Here is a 15,051-nt window from a genome sequence, read left to right on the forward strand (position 1 = left end):
CCAACCACCACCAACAAACGTTAACTAACGGAACAAAAAAAATGTAAAACAAAAGCCAGAACAAAAACTTGTCATTGTATCGACATTTTTGTATAGAAACTATACAGAAACAAACTATCTGTGAAATTAGATACTAATAACATATACGCGGATATTCTGTATCATAGCAAGAAAAGCATCTCAACTGAAAAAAATAAAAATAGAAAATGCTTCGCTGCCAAAGCCCTCTCAAGCGCCCACAGCAAGGCGCTTTCAGCAGAGCACCTTGCTTTTTCAGCTGGCTAAAAACACTTTGGTGGACACACGGCCTTAGGGATGTCAAAAGTTTGGTATTAATATGAATTTTAAAACAAGTGAATGGTCAAATGCTTGGCAGATTTAAATTAAGAGATATGTATATATTTTAAAAAAAAGAGTCTGATATGAATTGCTAAAGTTAATTGCTAAAAATATTATTTGAATTTAGTGAAATGCAAAAAAACATGAGAGCTGTATATATTTACTTGAATAATTACATGAAGCAAGGTTTACATATTTAACTGTAATAACTTAATAAAGCAGTGCATATTTTTATATTAGTCACTATTGAACATTGCTGTTGTCTCGAAATTGGCATTTCGAGAAAATCAGATGTATTTGTATCGACTAATGAAATGTTGCTGTCGTGGCAACCTTATTCCATACAATACAAGATGTGTGTGCTTTCTACTTGGGAACATGGGAGGGGAAAAACACAACAACAAAAATCAATATTATTTTATGAGTTGATATGTCCTGTATAACCTAAAATCCCAAGAGAGGTGAAGTGTGTGGAAAACAGCAAGCAATAAATTGAGGACCCAAGGCCATCTGTTACATGATCCAGGGCTGAGAGCGTGATGGCCACTGAGGCAAATATATAATTACCAAATGAAAAGTGGTTCACTTGTAATGGAGAGCGGGTGAAAGTGAATCACGCCATTGTCATCAATACAAAGTTGCTCATATTTGGCAACAGAGTAGAGCGGAAGATATAACGTTGAATGGAGATATATTGGCTAATTAAAGCTCAGTGGGAAGGATGTCTACTGTATTCTCATGCTCCAGTCAGAATATCAAAGTATTATGCATGACAAAAGACAACCGTGGTGAAGCCATGTAGTGTAAAAACTGACAATATGCTGCAGCGGACCTGGTGGACCTTCCTCACCAGCATATGGCGTTTTCGCTTACAGACAACACAAGGGCCATGAGTCTATCCTCAGTAAAAGAAAAAAACGAATCAAACCTGCTCGGTTGGTTGGGCAGCTTAAAGGAACTGTGACAAAAGCTCTATAAAACGAAAATGTAGCGCTGAGGACGGCATTATCAACACAAACATCCCACACTTTTGGAAACGAGAGGTGGACAAAGCATTTACTAAATCTTGTGTTCGCTGTAAACATTTATGCGTTGGAAGTAGGAAGAAAAGGCAATAAATAGCAGTAAAGGCTGCCTACAATTATATTAGAACAAGAGTTCCTCTCATGTCTCATGTGTGGCACCACCTCTGAAAATACAAATACTAAATGTATATGAATTGCGAGGTGTCCATTTTTAAAAGCATATACCATAATTCTCTCGATTGCTGAATCACTTTTTGTACATAAGCACTAGAGAGAAAGTAATAAAAGAAACTGAAATATTCCGAATTATTTTGTTGACGACAAGCCATATATATGAAAAAAAAACTATGTAGGGAAACACTGCAGTTTAATGTTATTAATTTCGTGGAAAAACTATGACAAAAAAATAATTTGCTGAAAAAAGCCTTCACTTTCAGTATTGAGATTTTACTGTTATTACTGTTATTTACAATGTGGACAATAATGGCAGTATTGGGTGTGCTAAAATATGAAGTTTATAAAGTGAAAAGCTTTAAATTGACCTGAACCGCTACACCCTTAGCTGAAACATATGAAGTATTTATCGATCGAAAACAGTGATACAAACCAAACCGAGCAAATCTAAATCGATACACCCACAGTTTATTACAGAATATGGAGTATAACCACAAAACACTGTTTGGCGCAGAGATGTGTGGACAGAAGACCAAAGAAGTGCTTTTCTGTCTGAACACAGAATACATAATTCAACCATATGGGGGTTTGGCGGAGGTCCAGCCAAAATATGCTCAGAGTTAAAGGATGGAATGAGTTTTGTGGAGGAAGGCTGTGTCTCTAAACAGTGCTGGCAGTCACTGTAAGTCAAATCACTTTTCATGGTTGAGACTGGAGTATCAGGTGGAAGAAATTGGCTATGAAATTAAAGGGACAGAGCTCTAAATAACACACTTCCGAGAATCTCTCAAGGACTCTCTTCACTGTACAGCAGAGAAGATAAAGAATAAAACGAGGTAACCAGACAATAGGGAAAACTCTGTCTGTGGATCTACATAAGAAGGTATCCTCTGATTAAATCAAACAACAGTATTTAGGCTTTGACAACCTGCTATGCTCTATTTTTCCTGTGGTGTCTTTCTATTTCTAATAAAGTAGCAAGTGCACCAAAGGGTTGACAAAGAAAGCAACAAAAGGCAGGAGAGTGGCATCTCCGCGATTCAGGCAGAAGCTGCTATAAACATTACCTTAGACTAATCTTCATACACCCATAAAGCTGCATGGGAGAGCAAAACAGCCAAGCAGATGGACCCAGAAAGTGCATTTTTTCATTAAGACCAAAAAAGCTAAAGATTATCCCGGGCATAAAGCAAACGCCAGCTCTTTGTGCTTGAATAAGCATTATCATGGTGATTGTAAAATTCTTCCAAATCATGAACCAAAATCAATTAAACACGAAATGCAATGCCAATCTATTGTGGGTTGAATCCTTTGAGATTCATTCAAGAGGGTACAGATCAGATGCATCTAAATACTATAATCCCTTTACTAATGACGGCATCTCGCATAGAAACACTCTCTCAAATAACTAAGAGGACGAGCATCAGACTTTGTTAGAGGTCTGCTAACACAGAGAGGCAAGATATGGGCCCTTGGGTCGATAAAATCCAATCTCAGGCACATGCTCAGTGAGCCTTTACTCCACTCACCTGTTTTAAGATGAATAGAAACCTTGTTAAACAAGCTCAGGGATGAATTTCAATCTAAGGAGTTAAAAAAACCGAAGGATGTTTAGTCCAGTGTGAAATGGACGACGTTCTGATCAAAAGGAGAAAATTTATGTTGTGACATAAATGTTGCAAAATAAACGGCAGTTAGCAGCACTGGGATATCCGGTTTAAAATGTGCAGGGCTGCGCTGCATTAAAATGTTCACAAGACGGGAAATGTCTGGACATCAATTGCATTCTTTACAGGGGAACTGGGAAAAAGTAATATCTCAAATGAGATATACTCATAAACGCAACATATACTGTCATATATAATCATGTATGTAACCGTAGTTGGTCTATTTAGAATTATGCTTGAGACCATATTGTATTATTTTTAAGCATTACAGACGTAAAATAAATAAATACATAACATTTTTCATTAAAAAGGTCAAATCATATGTTGATGCTTTAAAGGATTAGTACCTGACAAACAAAAGGAAATTCATGAAGCAATTTCTTTAAAATGATTTAATAAAATGTCTTAGCCTGTAATCACAAGTAACTATGATTGGTTAATCCTGACCAGTCCTGAGAAAAAAAACTGGAAAATCACCACAGCATCCTTAAGAATGCTTTTATCAGAGCTGCATCAGCAATCTAAAATTATTATTGTCACATTCAAAATAGACGGCAAAGAGTTGAATTAGAAGACTCATTATGTGATAAATCATAAATCTTTGTAAAACAGTTTTCAGAAATGATGTCACAGACAGTGCAAATGAGCTGAGAGTTCATGTCTGCAGCCAGACTCTTCTCAAAATGTTTACCAAAGCAGGGAAAAAAAACATTTTGGGTAGCACGCTTGGGAAATCAGTCAATATTCAATAAATACGCATGAGGACTACATGCAGAAGCGGCTGAGAGTAATTCCTCTAAATCAAGCCCTTGATCTCACTGAGAGATTAGGACACTTCTGCAACCATTTCACTGCTCCGATCTTGTCCTCAGTGACAAATATTGATGGAGAAGTCATTGTACACAGTCAAGTATTGTTTAAAAAGATATATAAGGCAAAAAATTAGAAATCCATTTTAAGGCATCCGTGCTATACAGTGTAATACATTTAAGCACTGAGTAAAAATAATTAACTACATGTATTTACTATAGGGTAAGGGTTAGGATGAGGGTTTGGTTTAGGTTTAATTGCTTGTAATTATGCATAATTTATAGTTATTACTATGGAAACTCCATGTAAGACGTGTAACAAGGACACTGTAAAATAGAAACTCAATTTAAAGCTCATGTTACACACAAAGAGTGAATTGCAGGCTAGTACTCTTGCAAGTAAACTGCAGTACATCTTCGTAAAAACCTGAGGGTTTGCTTTAATCCTGGAACCAATGCAACACTCATGCACGACAACAGCAGCAAAAACTAGTCTAATTAAATGGCAGTTCCACATAAATTACTTGAGTTATCTACTTGATTATATATGAACCAATTAAATAAGAGTGATGCTTCTTGGCTTCAGCTTTAAACCCAACCCTCAGCATTCACTTTTACTTTAAATTTGATGATAAAACTTATTTTCAACTGCAAAATTAACCCAATGAATGCAAAGCGAAGTAAAAAATGCTGCATTTTCACAATGAAGCTTAGTCATGGAAGACACCATATTTAATGAAATATTCATATGAAGGCAATGTCTCACCAGTTGACTTAAAACAATTGTATTTCGGTTGGAACTATAATTTCAAATAGGACGGAAGCAGTGTTAGTGTCACTAGTGAAAATACAACAAAATCTAAAAACGATTTTGTTAAAAGAATAAAATATAAACTAATATAACTTGAAAAACTCAATCTTAACTAAAATACATTTTCATGACAGCAAAACTACTTACAGAAAGTATTCTTAGGTGTTCTTTTTAGACTATATAAACTAAACCTAAAATAGTGAAACTAGAAAAAAAAAAAAATTCTAACAATGAGTGAATGCTGAACAAAATAACAAAACTAAATTAAGATTTGAAAACTATAATAACCATGGACAGAAGTTGACTGAGACTAGACTAGTTAACTCTGCTGAGAGGCATTGTGTGTGAACCGACTTTCCTGATGCTTATGAATGAAATCAGCTTAAAAAAATCAGCTTGTTTTCATTCATGCAAAATAAAATATGGCATCTACCTTGACTCGGTTTTGGAAGTTTGTTGGAAGGAGAATATTAACAGTTCTATGGAGTATTCACAAACAGTGGTCAAACATTAATGATGCAGTGAATGTTCTTACCTTACGACCATCGCTGGCGTGGCAGTTGACGTTTAACGGCGTAAGGAGGGCCATGAGCTTCTCTTCATTTCCGCTCCTGAAGCAAAGCAGCAGTTTTTAAAGAACATTGGGGAACAGTATAAAAGAATAAGCTAATAGTGAATTTCAAAGAGAAGATAAGGAGTGAAGGAGTAAAGGATAAAAGGAGAGATGGGGGAATAAAAGTAATAGTCAAGAAAGGAGGATGTAAGACAAACAGCATCTATTGGTAATTTACTTTATGGAACATAAAGAAGAAACCGACAGGGTACCTTCAATTTAAATGTATCATATGCATAGGAGTGGCACTTGCGGATATCCTATAAAGTTCCTGCTGTAACTGGAGTGAGCTGTGGCCTGGAGATGTTTGAATAATCAGCACCTGCCAACGACATTTACGTTTCGCCAGCACCACGAGCTACAACACAGTGCTGAATTTGATAGGGCTGCCATGGCTATGACCAAAACCTCATGCCATCTGTGGCTAGAGATGGGCCTGATCCCACTATAATCAAAAGATGAACAATGGCAAGGAGATATATTAGCTGCCAAACAATGTGGTTGTGCTCCTGTGCTGGAACATGTCGACGTCGAGTGTTCCATCTTTGGAAACTGTCAGGGTCTTGCAGGCATGCAAAAACTACTCTATGACAATAGTAGACTTGAGTCCGAGACTTTCCTACAGGACAAGCCTTGCCAGAACCTCGCATAATCAGCAGTTTGTTTCTCCCCAGTTGCTCTGAGATACTCCTGCCAGTAACTGCAGATAACTGGCTTAAATGAACAACAACATAAGTTCCTTCATTTAGATGCACACCCCACCACCAACATGGCAAAATAGGACTGGCTGTGAGATTACAACTGGGAAGAGAGGCTGAGGAATGGGAGGGTGTCATCAATCTTCTTGATGCGTTTGCAGATGCATCCTGGTCTTCGGGAGATTACTACTAAGAAGAGCACAGGCCATAAGTCAAACCCGACTTTCTTGCAAATAGTTGTCTATCTGCATCGCCCACCTTCCATTCTGCAAGTCTCTAAAAATGATTCTCAATTTATAGCGTTACTCGTGCCATCCTTAAAGGGGTGGGGCAGAGATCAACCTAATTCCACAACAATGAAGCCCCCTGTGATCACGTGTTCCTATCAATCTTTCTTCCTAATGTTGGAGAGAATTACAAAGTCTTTGTAGTTCCTTTCTCTCTTGATCATTAAAAAAACAAGAGTCCTGATTCGTATCCATGCTGTGGGCTGTGCCTGAAGGCAGGGGTATAAAAAGGGGGGTAAGGCCAATCGAGATGTAGACCAGAGTATGAAAAGGAACATCTTTTCTCTGTAACGAAAAGGTGGTGACTGCTGGGATTGCCTACGTGTCACGTGTTTCAAAAGGCAGTCTTGTTTTTCCATGGCTAGGTGTCCTATGGTGACAATCAGGTGTTTGGTGAAATGGAGTTTCCCCAGACAACAGGTAGGATGTGAAGTTGTCTTTTTCGCATCCTCCTCCTCTGGTTTCACCTGCAGCACTCGGAAACCAATTAAAACAGAATTCACCACATGGAATAAAGCATTCTGCCCATGGCATGCAGCTAAATGGAAACTCTCAGGCTGTCCTCTGTGTAGGAAGTGGGCTCCTCCAGGCCATCACATGTACGTATTAAATGCATCCATTGAGTGAGACATTCCCGGTCCTGACGGCACCTTCTCCGACACATGCCTTAATTCATATCCATGTGCACAGACAAAAGAAAAATAGTGTCTATGGAAAAAGCAAGGGAGGGAGGAAGAGAACGGAATCATGAGAGAGTGGGAAATGACATGAGGAAAGGTTGAGAAGGCATGTACTCACCTCGCAGCTTCCAAGAGTTCGTCCTTCTTGTATTCACCTAAGTGATTACAAAAAATCATGGTGTCAGAGGCAAACAGGATGAAGGACGTACAGCAGCAGCAAGAAGCCAGAGTAACTAAGGAGCAGCGGACCGCCGGCAGCCCCACACAGACAACTCAAAAACACACGCGCACAGGCATCAGTGCACCAATGCTGCCTTGCTTTTCTCTCGTTCTCTGCCTGTCTCTCTCTTCTGGTGGTGGCGTCGCCGAGCGCCAACCCCTCTTGCCTGATGAAACCGTGACGTTGAGCAGATTGTGGACACGGCATCGGCAGTGTCTAGGATACGGTGGACGAACTGACGCATATCCCTGCTCACTCCACAAATTAAATGGCTCTCTTTCTCAGGCAGACAGACAGCACACACACACACGCATATATACAAACACACACACCCCTCCCCTTGTATACAGTGAGCCCGATACTTCCCCTCCACTGTCAATTTTATGTTTGTATAGGAGGAGCTGTTGCTGTGATAACACAAGATAAGAGAAGGGTGGAAATATGTAATAAACAAATGTCGCCCGCCCCGCTCTCTCCCCCCTACCCACAATACCCAGCCTCTCAACCAATCGGAGAGAACCAACTAATTCAGCTGTGATTCCTCCCCACCCCCACATGTGCTTGCTCTTGCTCTCTAGCTCTCTACACCGAGGCTTGTGGAGACAAGAGAAGTGAGGAATAAGGGGGGGAGGATGCAAAAAGACAGGGCGAAAAAGGGAGGGAGCAGAAAAAGCAGCAGAAAGGCATGTGAAAATGTTGTGGAGAGATGGATATCATGACATATGGGCTGAACAACAAAATTACTAAAACAAAATGCTTTGAGTAGGGCTTGTTTGGCGTTTTGTGGCAGTCGCAAACAAAAGGGAAGGGTGGTAATAAAACCGAAAAAGGCATGCCTGGAAGCTTCATGTGCTCGGCAGGCCATCAGTTGCATTTTCTCACCGAGAGGGCGGCCAATCTCCATGCCTGACGTCCCCCCCTACAGAGAGATCCTAATGGCGCGCAGCGCACAAAACACAAAAACAAACACTCATAGAGTCGACAATTATGATTTTGCCAATGGTAGGCCATAAATATTCTTACTGTCCATGAAACTGTATTTTGCATAGTTTTTATAAACAATATATTTCTATCCACAACAGTGGAACTATTAAGTGTTTCCCTTGTATATTAATGACAAACGGATTTGTTTGCATTTTGATCATGGATCCTGCTCACACAATCTCAAAACTATTTTTTTATTTTTTTATTTATAGATTATATACTGTCACTCTGTAAAACTGTGACGAAAACACATTTGTTTTTGTGGTTAAATGAGAAATATTCCACACAGATGACACTCAAATATATATTTCATCATGGGCGGATGAAAATGCTAAATTATCCAAATTGACAGAGTGTGTTAAAGATATAAAAGATTGGATGATGCGTAATTCTTTTATTAAATCCAGACAAGACAGAGGTAATACTTATCGGTTCAAAAAAACGCCCACAAAACCTCTCACAATACAACTTTAACATCATAGGATGTCCTGTTACTTTATCCTCTACATTAAAAGACCTGGGTGTTATACTCGATTGCAACCTGTCTTTTGAAAATCATATTTCATATGTTACAAAAACAGCCTTTTTCCACCTTAGAAACATTGCTAAGCTATGTAATATGCTATCAGTTTCTGATGCAAAAAAGTTAGTTCATGCATTCATGACCTCGAGACTAGATTACTGTAATGCTTTATTAGCTGGTTGTCCTGCATCCTCAATAAACAAGCTACAGTTAGTCCAAAATGCTGCCGCTAGAGTTCTTACTAGATCAAGAAAATATGATCATATAACACTGATTTTATCATCACTGCATTGGTTACCTATAAAGTTCTGTATTAATTACAAGGTATTGCTACTGACTTATAAAGCCCTAAACGGCTAAGCTCCAGTCTATTTAACGGATCTTCTATCGCCCTATAATCCATCGCGCTCTTTAAGATCACTAAATTCAAGGCTTTTGGTCATACCTAGGATATCCAGAACCACCAAAGGAGGGAGAGCATTTTCACATTTAGCTCCAAAACTCTGGAATAGTCTTCCTGATACTGTTCGTTGCTCAGACTCGCTCTCCCAGTTTAAAAATAGATTAAAGTCGCATCTCTTCAGCCAGGCATTGATATAATATTTTTAATCTTACAGTTCAAACTACAATCCGGCCTCTAGTTCATAAATGCCAGAGGAGAACTGGCCCCCGACTGAGCCTGGGTTCTCCCAAGGTTTTTTTTTCTCCATTAGGTCACCTGATGGAGTTTTAGGACACCATTAGGTCACTTGATGGAGTTTTTCGGTTCCTTGCCACTGTTGCCTTTGGCTTGCTCAGTTGGGGATATTTTGGGGATATTTAATTTAATTTTATCAATCAATAAATTCCACTAGAAACAAACCTTGTTGTATTATTTATTTTAATACTGTGAAGCTGCTTTGATACAATCTGTATTGTGAAAAGCGCTATACAAATATAGTTGACTTGACTTGACAGGTGTCACAACAAAGAAAATTTGGTGAAAAAATAGTAAAGTAAAAAAACAATTGGGGAAAAATCTGGTACAAACAAGCCATGTCAAATGTTTTCTTTAGTAGACTATGCCTTTTATTTGAACCACAGGTAACATTAAACAGCAAGGTTAAATTTGATTACTTTTTTAATTCATGATACTTAATACATTAACTCATAAACAACACTTTTAAAATATTTATTAATATGTTAAATGTTCTTTCCACAATTATACATGTCATGTTGTTCACAATACCACAACAAATAGAACCTTTTAAACCAGCAAGGAGTAATTATTTTAATAGGCCGACTTAGACCTTGCAATATTCCATTTCCTATCAAAATTATCGATCACTGACGTGCATCTTTTATTTCGAAATTTGTATTTAGTGTTTGGCAAGTGTTAATTCTGGACCCTGCGTGGAGGAGAAGGTGGCTAGTCACCTCAGAAAAACAGTTCTAAATGCCCTTTTGGTGTCTGACTGTTGACTAGCGCAAATCAATCCCAACCCCGGAGATAGACTAAATGACCCGAGTTATAGAGCGTGTTTAATGGATATCATAAATTTCACTTTGTTACAATCTAAAGCACGGCATGAGAGATGAAGACAACAATGCTTGACGATGGCAAAATGATCCGGGAGTGAAATCTTGTCACGTCCTCGTCTGGTACTGAGGTTTTTCTTGCTTAGTCAGTATTAAACCACTGAATGTCCCCGGGACAAATCACTTTCAGAGCGCTAAACGACATTATTGACAGGAAGGGAGCTTTAAGAAAAAGAGAGGGAAAAGAAGGGAAAAGAAAAGAAAAGAAAAGAAAAGACCACAGATGGTAAGGCAAAAAATATCACGACTTCAGAGACTATTAACGAGCTGCCTGCCAAGTTTAGCAATCTTTCATAACAGCATCAGAGACACTATTAGTCTAGGCGAACTGTTGCAGTCAGATGCTCTCTCTGCATGAAAAGGATGCATATTTACCCAAAAGCAAAAGCAAAAAAAAAAAAAAAATCTAGATTGATTTATACATTATTCTGAAGTACATGCGAGTAGTGCAAAACTCACCAGCATGATATTGGAGTTGGACTGACTTTTGGACAGAGACCCCACTGATATACAAGTATATAATAATAGGCGTAATTTCTGTGATTTTCCTCTGATCTAATCAAATCCCAGTAGGCAAATATTATTAAAAATGCTATGCCTCCGCTTTACCACTCAGAAATGTGAGAGCCCAAAACATACACTACTGTTCAAAAGTTTGGGGGCAGCAAGATTTTTTTTTATTATTATTGAAAGAAAGAAATTAATACTTTTATTCAGCAGAAATCCATTAAATTAATTGTCAGTTTACATTGTTAAAAACATTCTATTTAAAATAAATTCTGTTCTTTTGACTTTTCTATTGATCAAAGAATCCTGATCACAGTTTCCACAAAAATACTCAATAGCAGGACTGCTTTCAACATTGATTATAATAATAAATGTTTCTTGAGCACCAAATTAGCATTTTGGGATGATATCTGCAGGACCATGAGACATTTAGGACTGGAGTAATAGCTACTAAAAATTAAGCTTTGCCACCACAGGAATAAATTACATTTTAAATGTATTAAAATAGAAAACAGCTATTTTAAATAGTCATAATATTTCATAATATTACTGGTTTTAATGTCTTTTTGATTAAATACATTCAGCATCGGTGACCCCAATTTTGAATGGTAGTGCAAGTAGCATCTTATATGGAGGACGTGCATTTGAAGCGAGTAAAATCAGTTCTCATATGATTATAAAGTCATGAAGTATCGACCTAATACTTGACATTAATGTATAGTTTAACAACAAACTGTTAAAAATTAAAAAAAAATTATATATGTGTATATATGTAATATGTATTGCAACGACAAACAGAAAATGGTCAAATTCATTGAAGGATATATCTGTTGTTGTTGTTTTTTTAATCTCTGCCAGTCTATCCCTTCAGGACGTGCACAAATGATTATTTCCTCCCTCTTCAAACACCACCACTGAAGCAAGGCCTAATCGCCTCTCCGACTGAACCATGAGTACATCGGTTGCTTGAATTTCAGTATATATTTTGTGTGGGTGGGTGTGAGAGCAACAACTCAAAGTAAACATGCGCAGCCTGAGGAAAAATGACCTGCCTTTGATTTTCGGGCCGACACACTGATAAAGTGCACTTGGCAAACTGATAGAGTGCACTTCAGTCTCTTGCTGTGAAGAGAGTTGTTTGTGTGGCGCACAACAGTGAGTAAGGAAAGGTTAGAGGGAACCGGCACGTGTGGTCAGGGCGACTGGACCCCTGCCTATAGCTGGTTCAAAGAAAGAAGGGTTGAACAGGACGGGTAGGTAGTGTTGCATCGTAAAGGTGTTCTCCACGTAATCCTAGGGCTGCTTAACAGACACACTTCTGCTGAGATATGATGGGAAACGGAGGGCAAATCCTGTTTGCTGCACCACACAATTTCCTTTCTGGAGCCAAAATAAACATTGGGAGATTAGCTTAATTTCCGCTTCCTACACCGTGTTTGTCAGCAGCACACGTGTTTCATAACACTGAGGAGTCTTAAAACCTCATTTCAATCTTAAATGATTTTCTGAATGTTTGTGTCATATTTTTAGCTGTTATAGTATTAAAAAAAAATACACCTCTCTTCATGGAGTCTTTAAGACGTGTTTAGCGTCCGCATGAAACTTTGCAACAAGATTCAGTCTAGACATGCCATATTCAGTTATCTAAAAAGCAACCACATTTCTAACAAATTTGCAACCATAAATATAGGCTAAGCTATATTCATTTCTGCTGCATTAATCCATGAAATTAATTCCACCCACTTAATTATTCAAAGGCAACACTGAACTATCTAACACATTTGTATAAACATTGTCAGACAAAGATGCGGCTGTGATATAAAAATTTCCCTTCAATGTTTTTTTTTTCCCCGCTCAAAATTTGCATTGCATTGATTTTTTTCTCCATTCATCTCATTCTAACAAGCTTTTGAGCTGTATTTTTACAAAGTAGCTGATATTCAGCAGGAAGAGCCTTATGGGTAAAGTTTGTGGCACTCTGCAACCCATTAAAGGGCTTCATGCTTCATTTCAGCTGAAGGGAAAGAGAGAGAGACTGGAAAAAGATATCTTACAAAGCACAATTAACTTAATAAATCTAATTTATAACAAACAATCTAAATATATAGCAATAATATTATCCTTTATTCCTTTCCATGAGTATCTACATGGCGTGATAAGCAGCCACAGCTTTGCACTAACCAGCAAACTCCTTCATTCTTCCAATTACCTGGCAAATGTGCAGCTCAGTCCCAATGCTTATTGAGGAAATAAACCATATTGAGAAGAACAACAATATTCACCTTCTGTTAATATAACTCATGACTCACAACTCTAGGCAAGAGAGACCCAAGTGCACTACCACACAGCTGAAAGCAAAAGACTGATGATGCCTCTGACAAGACCTGCAACTCAAATTATTGCTTTGTGGGCTGCAATTTATATAAACACGGTGAAAACCCCCTTTTGGTTTTGGATCAGTGACTCCAAATGGAAAGTTCTTGGGACTAGGTATTAAAAGATCAGAGCCCTGAGACACGGTCACAGTTTACTGACGGCAAAGTGGATCCCTTCTGCCAAACGGAGAGCTGGGAATTGGAACCTAAGCCACGGAAAACAATCCAGCTGAGCCCTTGCCTCTCCTCTGGCTACACCGGAGAATTTAGCTGTCAATCAAAACCTTGGCATACCCTGAATGTGCCATTAAAGAGAAAAATGTTTTAGGGTTTGAGCCATAAGGTATCACTCCCATTCAGTCAGGACATCAATTTCACATCCTCAATAATACCAGATTTTTTTATTTATTAAATATAGCCATAATTCCAAATATTGCTTCTATGGTAGCCTATGGCTTTATAAAGTAAATAAGCGGCACATAAGCTAATAAGCTAACCACAGAAAGTGTGTTTCTCAGACATCAAGAGCCCTAAAGGATTTTACTGGGACATGCACAGCTTGAATAGAATCTTAAATAGTTTTTCCCCATATTGGGATGTCAATTGTTACCTGTGTGGATTCCCAAGCAATTATGCTGATGTTGTTCAATGCATAACAACTGAGGTGTCCTGAAGTCCAATTAGGGCAAGTCAGTTTACTTGGCGGCCACCTTGGAAACACCCTTATCTATGTCAAATAAATGCTGTTCTTTTGAACTTTCAATTCATCAAGAATCCCGATAAAAAGTTTCACAGTTTCCACAAAATGGTTAAGCAGGCACAACTGTTTTCAACATTGATTATAATAAGAATGATTTCAGATGTGACTCAGATGACTGGAGTAATGACTGCTGAAAATTCAGCTCCGCCATCACAGGAATAAATTACATAAAAAATGTAAATATATTAAAATAGAAAGCAGTTATTTTAAATTGCAATATTTTTGATCAAATAAATGCAGACTAGGTGAGAAATTGTAGACTTTTTTTCCCAAAAACATAAAAAAATCGTACCTAAAATTATATGATTTTAACACAACATTTACTCTAAATACACTACAAATGTTCAACACTAGAATATGTGCATTGTGCAGGATACATCGACAAGGCTGTTGGAAGATTTTGGAACGGGCACAAGGGAGAGCTAACACGCCTGTTAATTAGACAATATTGCTCTATCACTGCTGGTTACCCACAGCAGGAACTGCCATTTCACAGCAAGACAACAATTAGAGATAGCTGTCTACCCTGGCAAAAAAAAAAAAAAAAACTATTCTCTATGGTTTTGCCATTGCATCACTGCCAAAGACTCAACCCGGCCAATCATAAGAACGTAAACCTCTCCAGAGATCCTCAAACAACAGAGTAAATCAGGACGTGCTGCGACCCCCACTCTTCTCCAGTTGTTTTATCCTGCATCTGGAGAGTTGGATAACTAAGCTCATTATTTCAGTTTCTCTTCTCCCCATGTCTTCTGTATTTCTGCCTACAGTTTTATTACAGGCAGGCCGGGAAGCCACTCAGCCATGTGTAAAACCAGGCAATTACAGCTCAGTGATAATAGCAACCAAGGGCAACAGATAGCCTGGGAAGATGAATCGCTTTCTTCTCCGTCATGGAAGAGGAAAACATCAGCTAGACCAATTGGCAAGGTGTCTGATCTCCCAATGATTTCCATTGTCAGGCTTTCTGTGCCATTATCAGTGTGGGCTGATTTGTCATT

General features: G+C 38.2%; 2 protein-coding genes across 6 annotated transcripts in view; both read right to left on the minus strand.

Moving 5' to 3' along the window:
* The window catches only part of tnksa (tankyrase, TRF1-interacting ankyrin-related ADP-ribose polymerase a), a 102,333-nt gene that overhangs the window by 50,267 nt on the left and 37,015 nt on the right, over positions 1–15,051 (minus strand). For all 4 annotated transcript variants that reach the window (XM_082141901.1, XM_082141902.1, XM_082141899.1 and 1 more), the window contains 2 exons: positions 7,222–7,258; positions 5,361–5,436 (listed from right to left, as the gene is read on the minus strand). In XM_082141901.1, the coding sequence (XP_081998027.1) occupies positions 5,361–5,436; positions 7,222–7,258 (113 nt within the window). The remainder of the gene's footprint in view (positions 1–5,360; positions 5,437–7,221; positions 7,259–15,051) is intronic.
* Positions 10,139–15,051, minus strand: part of fyb1b (FYN binding protein 1 b) — a 95,289-nt gene continuing 90,376 nt past the window's right edge. For both annotated transcript variants that reach the window (XM_082141935.1, XM_082141937.1), the window contains one exon: positions 10,139–10,206. In XM_082141935.1, the coding sequence (XP_081998061.1) occupies positions 10,154–10,206 (53 nt within the window). In that variant the 3' untranslated portion in view covers positions 10,139–10,153. The remainder of the gene's footprint in view (positions 10,207–15,051) is intronic.

Source organism: Leuciscus leuciscus, assembly GCF_965113295.1.
Source record: "Leuciscus leuciscus genome assembly, chromosome: 16".
NCBI lineage: Eukaryota > Metazoa > Chordata > Actinopteri > Cypriniformes > Leuciscidae > Leuciscus > Leuciscus leuciscus.